This window comes from Prenolepis imparis, unplaced genomic scaffold, assembly GCF_030444845.1.
Source record: "Prenolepis imparis isolate NDT839.2.m4 unplaced genomic scaffold, iyPreImpa1.0 SCAF_17, whole genome shotgun sequence".
Classification (NCBI taxonomy): domain Eukaryota; kingdom Metazoa; phylum Arthropoda; class Insecta; order Hymenoptera; family Formicidae; genus Prenolepis; species Prenolepis imparis.
Window position 1 is genome coordinate 1,883,290 of NW_028141175.1, and position 10,912 is coordinate 1,894,201.

The 10,912-nt window shown below is 31.0% G+C and overlaps 1 protein-coding gene across 2 annotated transcripts; it reads right to left on the bottom strand.

Annotated features, from left to right (window-relative positions):
• Positions 1-287: 287 nt before the first annotated feature.
• On the bottom strand, positions 288-9,040 carry Dsh (Segment polarity protein dishevelled). 2 transcript variants are annotated; one of them, XM_083056169.1, is made up of 11 exons: positions 8,490-9,040; positions 7,747-7,816; positions 7,248-7,500; positions 6,870-7,052; positions 6,513-6,723; positions 6,050-6,178; positions 5,751-5,965; positions 4,923-5,414; positions 4,573-4,821; positions 1,376-1,444; positions 288-1,060 (listed from the first exon to the last, which is right to left on the bottom strand). In XM_083056169.1, the coding sequence occupies exons 1-11, from the start codon at positions 8,648-8,650 to the stop codon at positions 1,020-1,022; spliced, it is 2,073 nt and encodes a 690-aa protein (XP_082912295.1). In that variant the 5' UTR covers positions 8,651-9,040; the 3' UTR covers positions 288-1,019. The 2 variants fall into 2 exon arrangements, with proteins under 2 accessions (XP_082912295.1, XP_082912296.1); XM_083056170.1 differs by lacking the exons at positions 288-1,060; positions 1,376-1,444 and adding an exon at positions 1,453-3,341.
• Positions 9,041-10,912: the final 1,872 nt, after the last annotated feature.

Sequence of the window (10,912 nt, forward strand, 5' to 3'; positions counted from 1 at the left end):
ACTAAAAATGTATCATTTTTGTACAGAATATATATATGTATATAATATATATATTGTACAGAATATATATATATATATATATATATATATATGTACATATTATATATATGTATATAATATATATATTGTACAGAATATATATATATATATATATATATATATATATATATATATATTATATATATAAGATTCTTTTCAGAGATTTCTTTATCCTTTAAACTTTGATATTTAATTTTACTAATCTATAATCGAGTTTTGAAACTGTACTCGCTATATATAAATTTGGTTAGATGGTGATAAAAATTGCTTAATGTTTGACAAATATTTGAAATTTTTAATTTCAGCTCATATTATACATATATCGTGTGCGCGACGCGCGAACGTCAATTTACATAAATAGGAAACGCTTTTATCAATTACACAATTCTATTTTTACAATTTGTTTACGTGTTATCGACAATATATTAATAATGTAAGAATTAAAAAATAAAAAAAAATTACATCAAAATTGATGATAAAATAGTACGCGAATAACTTTTTCTCCTTTAGATATAATAATTTGCATTTCAATTGTTTGCTTGTATTCCTGTTCTCAATACCATTAAATATGTATAAATGTACTTCTTTTTTCTCAAGTATATCTAATTTATATTATGTTCTATTATTCTTTTCTTTTTTTTAATGTAAATGTTTTAATAGAAAAAAATGAAATGTGGGTTATACTAACACATCTTAAACAAACTTTAATTACCACAATGATATTTTTATATAGTCTTAATTTTATTATGTATAGCCGTTATATATATATATATATTTTTATATACGTATATATAAATCATAATTATGAATTTTTATTTTTTACTATGATATCAAAATTGGCCTATTAAATATATATAAATATATGTTTCACATGTGTGCTATTTCCATCCAATTAATAAAAAGTCGATGGAAATATATCTCGATCATTTGTTCGATTCATGTTATCATCATTACATATGTATACATTAACAAAGATCTTCTCACTTGTGTAAAAATTGGTATTCCAAAATGTCTTCTTCATCTGTAAAGAATAAAAAAAGAACACTTCATATTGTAATGTAAAATAATGAACATAAAGTACAATCGAGCAAACAAAATTTTGTAAGTTACATAACTGATTTATATACAACAGATATAAAAGATATATTCCGAATAAAAACTATATAACATGTACATTTAAAAAACTGCCTTCTCTTTAATCAATTTAGCATGTTTAATCTTTAGTTGTGTGCATGTACAATGATCATATACTTGATGATATAAATCGAGCGGAAAACAGAGTGTAAAAAGCATAGCAAACTTATTAAATGTCTCGAGATGATAAATTTGCACTCACAAATATCGTCTCTGCTATTGTTGTCCAAATCACTAGTTTGCGTATGAGTCTCCTCGTGCATACGTCGCCCTGCATCAACCATCAACGCGCAGCACAAGGCATAAAAATGTTTCGGTTACATATCCGAGATGGTGTAATATGTATTATACCAGCGATATATAATATTTAAAGATATGAAAACAAATTTTTAACAGATTTTCTTCAGAACAGGGAGGCGATACAAACACGATAAAAGGCAATCTAAAAACTATTAATGAATAAGATATCAGAAAAATCTATATCGATACTTTATCTATTTGCAATGTTAAATTAATGCGCAACAAAAGGCAAAAATAGAGTTTTAAAATTTATCGCAAATGTATCGCACAATCTGTCTGTAATATATGAATATATGTGTGATTTACATTATATATAATAAAATTATTGATATTATTATGTGACACACAGTAATGCACAAGTTTTGTACATCCATTTATTATAAATATTTAAATATCGTAGTTATTAAATGTGTAATTTTTATAATTAAAGTATCATATGCAATTTTCCACAAAACATTGATACAATATATAAATGTGCTGTTTTAAAATAAAAAAATTGTGATATGAATAGATATTTATCAATTTTAATAAACGTCAATTTTTTTTATTACGCCTGATGCTATAAGAGAAGAAATTAACAGTTATACAATCATTTATATAAATAAAAAATATATTTGTATTAATTAGGAAAATTGCATAACGTTTATATCGCACAAATATAGCTTCATGATAATAAAATTCAGAAAATTTAATAATTAATAACGAAACAATGATGAAAACAAAAATCTTTTTGTCAAAACATTTAACTTTTTTGATTAAAATATTTAACTTTTATTTAAATTTATTTATTTCTAATTGATAAAAAATATCTTATATATTAAATAGTTTCGGAATATTTTTTTGAATGAATACACACACACTGTGTGTGTATATATATGTACATGCATGTGAAGCTATATTTCATTATTACTGTACCAAAATTATCAAATGATGGAGCGTTATACGCACCAACTATTGTTTACTTTCCTCTATATTCTATATGAATGTGCAACAAAAATTAAAATATTTCTTTCCATTATTATGTTGTATCTATATGTATACAAAAAAGAAAAAAAGGAGCAATTTTGACGTGTACAAAATTCTTCTGCTCAACTGTGTGTGTGTGTATATATATATATGTATATATATACATATATATAATAAGGCGTAAATAAAAGAGATTTGCATATCAACGATATTAAAGTAAAATAATCTTTTAAAAACTTAAAACATATCATGAAAGTTGTATTATTACTAATTGTAAAATATGCATGTGACAATGACACTAAAATAATCTACGAATGCACACTCGCAAGCATCTATATAAATTAAATCTCGTAGCTTTCTATACTTTTAACGTTGATAAAATGGCACATTTAGTATGAGCATAATTTGCATATATGTACATTTCATTGAATTTAATACAATGTCACATAATATAAAGAGTACAATTTATAGTTTTATGATTAAAATTTAATGGATAACAACTTTATATATAATCAATGGATACACGCACTATATAAAAAAGTCCATATATGTGGATGACATTATAAGAGTTTTCGACCAGTTAACAATTTAACGAAGACAAACAATTTCTATACATATTTTCAAACATATATAGGTTTGTTCTTTTTAGCTGCACTGGTGCACTAGTGCACACTGGTGCAATAAGTTAAAAGTTAAAGTGAGACAAATATATTTAGTTTCACTCTAACTTATTGCACTAGTTCATCAGCTAAAAAGAACAAACCTTATGTTTCTTCAAATGTATAAAACATTTTCAAAATAATAAAAAAAAAAGAATTATTGATGGAGAGGGGAAGGGGGATATTTAGAAACAATATCCTCTCGATTTTAAAGAAATAGCTGCCCCATTGTCGTAGACAATCCTAAAACGTAATCAATTAAAAAATATTAATAGATATATGCACATAACCTCTTCATACGTATAACATAAATTACATGCATGTGCAGAAAGATTGTTGCAAATCTTAATATTTGAACCATTCATTGAGGTAAACCATGTTATTTACATGATCATTTATGTGCTTTGTCTTGTGCGATTGTGCTGCTAAAAAAGTAATGATTACCACATAATAGTTACATAACATTACATTTGCAATAAAGCGTGCACAATTGTGTGTAAATATATAATAAATTGTTACGGTATAGAGATACTTGTAATTATGTTTTTATAGTACTACGAGACGCAGGAAATGAATCACTAAACATTTTAGAATAGTAGATGCATCATGCAAAGAGACAACATTTTGCCATTAAATTGTCAGAACGAAATTTGATGTTCATACAAATTTTACATTCTTATTTAAATAATTATTAGCATTACAGTATTACGAGTATCCACGATCTTTTTTAACGATACAGAGTATACTAACATAAAACTGCTTGTATATTTAGACGAGTGATATATAATGACAATCAAAAATAGGAAAGACGTCATTTTACATACCAATTTTACCCGAGAAAATGAACAATCACTCGTAAGTTCTATAATTTACCGTGAACACAAAACACTATCTTTTCTCGCTTACTCTTATATCGTAAATATAATACTTTCAGATAATATTTCTCCATTACATGCAAAATATATCTCAAAACAATCTTAACAAATGCAACTTTTTAAAATACCGTTACTGCAAGATGCACAATCGGAATGAAATACAAACGATAATATAAAGATATTATGTATATAAAATGAATTAAAAATTGTTCAGACTTTCCTATCCTCAAATTTGCTAAATTAAATTAGTGAATAAATACTTTGAACATGAAATGAGCGATAGCAATCATGCATGAATTTTGAGTGCATGATATAATAACTTTTACTTTAACTCAATTTATTAAGATAGAAAAATGTAAGCGAAAGTATGAACAAATCTGAAAAAAAATTCTAATACAGATTCTAGTATAGATTTGTTTATATCGATTTTGTAGAATGATGATTTAACGCATGTGTGCGAGTAAAATAATTCAAAGTATTTGTCCACGATAGTTAGCTATATCCTGTACTACTTATTTTTTCTATTTACAACATCTACATAACATCGACAAAGAATTCACAAGGATTCCCCATCGCAATGCGAAATGACTGTCTACTACCAGATAAGTCTTGCTGATTCTGCTGATTCCCCGATCCTGTTCCTGTTTGAATAGATTGCTCGGAACCACTAGAACGACTGCGACTTCCGTTAGATCTTTTTCCATTCGATCCATTACCATTGCCAGAATTTTTACTCGGCATCGACGGCATCGATGGATTATGTAATTCTGATTCCGATGCCGAAGAGCACGATTTTAGATCGTGAATAGGTTCTTTGCATATGCGTTCGCTGCCTGCACTGCTACCACCTATTTATATCAATATACGCGCGTGAAATATAAATATGTCTTAAGGAAAAACAATTTCTTTTGTAAATGTAAAACAAATAAGAAAGAATGTTCAATTTTACCCGAACCGCTATGAACGCTCTCTTCTCGATGATAACCATAGACGGTAGGTTCATTTGTGAAATTAAACGGCATGGGACTGTAACCAGTCGCCGAATGTGGTGCGTATGTTCCCGAATAAGGCATGTCCCAAGCGTTTGGCGGTGGCAAGGGACCAACTGTATCACAATCTAATTTCATGCTACTCATGGCTGAACATAGATCGCCAAAAATGTAATAACATTGTTCGGAAAATGTGATTTTGTTCACTGTATGCCGAATAAAGCCAGCTTTTAACATGAGCGATGCATATTTCCTAGCATCGCGCCGATCGATAAATCCTTCCACGTGCGTATTCAGCCAATCCACAACATCCGCACCGATAAATGCATTTGGAATGGTAATTTTAAGCCACATTCGATCGCGTATCTCTAAACCTGAATCAGATCGAGCCATTGCTCGTACTACTGTCGGCATGTCTGTGTTGACTGTTAAATGAAGTTCCTCCAATGGTCCTGAGTAAAAATATGTCAACCTATTCAGTATAACATAAAATCTAGTCACCCCTTTCCCACCCCCTTGTCTATTCTATCATTCGAACAATTTTGTTTTACTTTTTGAAAAAACATTGAAAAACCAATATATCCAAAGTTTGAAACAAATAAAAATAAAAATCTCCTTTCCCTCTCATTTAATTTAAAATAAACTTTTATCTAAGAGTCGTGAAACTTTTAATTACTTTAAGAATTAGTAGTAGAATTACTTAATTGTAATGTTTAATATTAAAAATTTACATTTAGTTAATTTAATAGGAAATCAAGGAGCGTTAAACACTATTTCTTCTAACTTACGTTCGGTATCCGGCAGTGTGCTCGCAAGACTGCTCGATGTTGAAGTTAACGTTGTGGCACTCGGTGGACGAGGCGGAAAACCTTCACCTCGTATAGCGGCTGTATGCGCTACCCATGCACCAGGATCTATGGGACGTACCGGTTCTGTACGAGGTATCGTAAAGTAACCTTTAGGATTTGGGTCCCAACATTTTGCAACTACAAGTTTTATCGGTCTAGAAACAATGATACAAGAATATAACTTTACATTCTATAAACAATTAATCATATATTATAGAGATATCATAATTGATACCTACCCTGGCTTTTGCACTACTTCGCGTAATACTCTCACCGCTTCGTCGTTAGACATATTTTCGAAATTAATATCATTGACTTGAAGAATCATGTCACCAGGTTCTATTCGACCATCTAAAGCAACTGCTCCTCTATTTTAGACAAATTGTACAGCAAACGGTAGAAAATTATTTATAACGCATTGATCGTAAATATCATAATTTGTGGGTGACAACCAGCCTTACTACGAACAAATACTAACTATAATACAAAACGAAAGTACAAAATCTACTCTGTTCCCACATAATTTAGTACAGAGATTATTAATAAATACCTCGAATTACTCGCTTAGAGGTTTCATGTTAAACACAATAGTTTAACAAAGACATTTTACTCTATGTACTCTAAATTATCGGTGAGATAAAACTTGAATTTCATTTTATTCTGCTAATATAAATAAATTTTGAAAGGAATATGCATACTAACCCTTTCATTATCGAACCAACATATATTCCTCCATCTCCACCTTTGTTACTTTGCCCGACGATACTGATACCAAGAAAATTAACAGTGTCCATGTTCAGCGAAACAGTTATAATATTTAAAGACATTGTACTGTCAGTAATACTACTAAACGATGATGTTCGCGACATGGGTGGTAATCTATGCCGCCGTCTTCTTTGCGGTCGACGTCGATCTGTAAGAGAAAAAAAATGTATGGAGTCGCGTTTTGCATATGTCGAGATAAAAGAAAAAAATTTATTAGCGACATGGTCTCATTGTATACAATTTCATAAAAAGTTTTTACAACTCTTTTTTTGTATAGTTTCAATTTACTCATACCCAGAGTGCCTCTATCAACTGTGCTACTCATATTGGTGTGCCGACCCGTCGTCGACGTGATACGACTAGTCGCGTCGTCGTCAGATTCCAAAAATGTTGTCGTTTCTAAATCCGAACTCAAGATGGAAGTAGTTTCATATCCATGACCAGAGCGATGTTTCGAATGACCATTTATACGGAGTCCTGTACAAAATTTCTTGCAATTCAAAATAATATAAAAAGAAAGTATTTCATGTTAAATATCTTTTGTTATATTTCTTAATGTCCAAGAATATTTATATATAAACTTTTATAAATGTATGAAATAATTTGACTAGATTTTATAAAGCTATAAACTAGATTTAATAAAAATGTCACATCTCTCTAATAGTAGCGTACCATTATATTTGTTGTACTTTTCATATTTTTCCGAATGATGTCTCGAACTTTTATGCAAATGATGTCCTTGTCGACTGCTTATAATACTTTCCGTCTCTGTCAATGTGTCGTCGTGTGAAAGTGGAGCTGTTCCCCTGTTACCATGTCCGGGAGTCATATGATCTACACGATCGTGTTTCGCTTCGCTGTGTGCCATAGAGTCCGTACATTGGGACGCACCATCCGAAACATTGCTACCTTCGGCGGATACCAGCTGTTATAAAACAGTATCATTTTATTAAATATATATCTATCAAATTGTATTTTGAATAGAGAGAATAATCCATTATGAGAACATGTATATATACACACATGTCATATTTTATATCAGAGTCAAGAGAAAAGGAAAATATTGAAAAATAATACTCGCTACTTTGTCCAAGTTTTTATTTTTGTTTTGAAATTTAAATTTTAATATTACTAAAAAAAAAATATGTTATATTATTCTAAATAATCTTACCCAAGAGACAACTCGACCATTGAAACATGGCAGATGAGCATCGTCATCTATAATTTCCTCTTTTACCACGCTAATAAATCAAGAAAACAAATTAACTTTTGATACAGAAGCATGTATTATCGATATCGAATCTAATAATAATTTTAAATTTGCTAATTAAAGACTAACAAATATACAACAGTTGTTAATAAATAATCCTTATTTCTTTGTGCATAATTTTCACAATATATATTTAACAAAGTCAACTTTTAAATGTGTATCGTAATTATGATTTTTCTTACTATTTTAAAAATGTTATATCGCTACCGTGTTATATCAACATCAGGGGACAAAGTTTTGTTAAATTGTTTAAAGTAGCGTAAGAGTATATTATAGATTGCAAAATATAGTATGAATAATAATAGTCTTCGAACGAAAGAGATAATTCAATCATCTACGTAACATTGTAATGGGAAAGTTGAATTATTTGCGACATTGCTAATAAATCCCAAGTTAAGAGTAGGTATAGATGAGTAGATAAGTACGATGAATAAATATATATGTGTGTACACGTGAATGTCACAATACCGATATCGCAGGGCAAAGACTCGCATTAAAATCACAATTTGTTACATGCATAGCAAACGTAGAATTTAACACAACGTAACATAATGTACTATATTGCTATACGCTATATACAAAACAAGTAGCAATATGAGAAATATGAGAAATATGAGAATGAACGACATCGTATTGCCACTTACCCGAAGTCATCGTCCATCGACTTGAAAAAATACTTGTAATTTGGCCGATTTAAAACATTCTTGAAATCGGCCAGGGTTACCCTTTCCGGCGATATATTGAGTTTTACTAGGTACGGTGTCTCCTCATCGTCCATGTGATAGATAATTTTCGTCTCTTCCATCGTCCGGAGTGCGTATCACACCGGGTTCATTCGCGATATTCAAAAACGATACGCTCGCCACACAGATTCTACCGCGACTCGGACAATATCCTTTCAAACCAATATGGCGTGTCGTGCATCGAGCCAAAGCCCTGGTGTGTTGAACAAAGATCGCATGTTCACGGCTCATGGAATCTCGCGACTCGCGCGAATCTTATCGAATTAAAATGCAATTGCGCGGAATCGCACCGCTTATTACGGGGAAGCGATTACTCTGGCATTATCCGTTGAATCCACATAATATTCGTAGCGATCGCGATGAGAAATTAAATGTCAACATCGTCAGCGTTGCGCATAGATTTACACATTCGTACTAGCGCATACTTACTACATACTTACTACTTACTACTGGCAATCAGTGTCGCCAACTCACGAGCCCTTCCTCTAGAACACAATATAACCAGAGCAGAGAGAAACATGAGAGCGGCCACCGCGATTCAGCGGACGCGTGTACTGATGCGCCCTCTGAGAAAGTGGACATAAACTACGACGTTATAAACGTCGCTCGGTAAAAAACGTAGTAAATGGTTCGAATCCGTGATATGGTTCTCAGATAAGAATCAAGTTGAGAACCAAACTGATGAGTCAGACAAGGACCAACAATTTATCGCTCTGGCTTTGTCTCACCAACGATGAGCGTCTCGTGGACTCGTGCGGCGGCAGGCACGAGATTTCGCCTCTCGCCGTAGCGTTCCACGTAATTCGAGGACAAAATTTTATGACGTTAAACTTTGGGCAATATATAAAAAATTAAATATATTAAATATAAGGTGTAAGATCAGATTATAAGTTGAATAAAAATTATATCCAGTTTGTGGAGTACATTAAAAAAATTGTTTTTTGAAAGTGTATATTAAAAAAAATTGTTGAATTAATTTTGTTTTACATGAATAAATATTCTAATTTGCATAAATAATAAAAAAAAAGTGCGAGTGACGGGAATCGAACCCGACTCACAATCAGTAACGTGATAACCACGGACTTAAGTGTACGTACTACGAGTTGGGTTCAATTACCGTCACTCGCACTTTTTTTTATTATTTATGCAAATTAGAATATTTATTCGTCAAAACAAAATTAATTCAACAATTTTTTTAATTTGCACTATCAATAAAGCGTTTTATTATTTGTTTCATTTTATATTAAATATAACGTGTAAAAGCAGGTTATAAGTTGAATAAAAATTATATCCAGTTTCCTGAGTAAATTAAAAAAATTGTTATTTGAAAGCGCAAATTTAAAAAATTGTTGAATTAAATTTGTTTTACATGAATAAATATTCTAATTTGCATAAATAATAAAAAAAAAGTGCGAGTGACGGGAATTGAACCCGACTCGTAGTACGTACACTTAAGTCCGTGGTTATCACGTTACTGATTGTGAGTCGGGTTCGATTCCCGTTACTAAAGTGAAAAATTTTGCTCTGTTCCGCCAATCACGCATTGGGTTCCATAGTGAAATTGTTCACTTTTCACGTCTTCGCTCTAAAGAAAAGTTACATGATCGACCCCCAGGCAACAGGCAATAGGAACAGGAAATAGAAAATATCCACCAATAAAAGCAGGGAATAATATCTATTCCCTGCTCTTATTGGTGGATATTTTTCATTTCCTGTTCCTATTGCCTGTTGCCTGTGTAACGTCCCGTCATTTTCGCGAAACCATATTTTTGCGCGCTACTGTTTTTCCTGCGCCGATACTTGGAATTTAAGGATAATTAATGATTTTCCTCTTTACATATAATTGTTTAGACTAAAATCAAGCATTTATATTATTAATTATTAACCATACCAAATCTAGGGTCTTCAATTATCTAGTTCTAACTAGCCGCTACCAGGAACTAGCGATCCGATCAATCAAACGTCATCCGAGATCCCTGAGCGTATACTTCAACTAACCAGCTGTTATTATATGAAACTAAAGGTGCCTTTTTATGCTGACGCTTGACGCTTATTTTTAGCGGCAAAAGACGTCACGTGACCAAAATTGACGAATTGGTATCTTTATTTTTGGTCACGTGACGTCTTTTGACGCTAAAAATGAGCGTCGAGCGTCAGCATGAAAAGGCACCTTAATCCTTAGCAATAAGAATATATTTTAATCATGACTAACCCACCTATATATGAATATTCAATATTAATTAAACAATATAATAATATTATTTATGGAATCAGAAACATAATAACTTGTTGAACTTTACTTAACAATTTAAGACTTACAGTAA

What these genes read in the sequence shown, in the direction of transcription:
- Dsh (XM_083056169.1), bottom strand. Translation starts at nt 8,650, where the DNA reads ATGGAAGAGACGAAAATTATCTATCACATGGACGATGAGGAGACACCG. An exon ending in TCGATGGACGATGACTTCGG is followed by an intron (nt 7,817 to 8,489) that starts GTAAGTGGCAAT and finishes TTGATTTATTAG; the next exon opens with CGTGGTAAAAGAGGAAATTA. An exon ending in GAATCAGCAAGACTTATCTG is followed by an intron (nt 1,445 to 4,572) that starts GTAGTAGACAGT and finishes TGGTTGATGCAG; the next exon opens with GGCGACGTATGCACGAGGAG.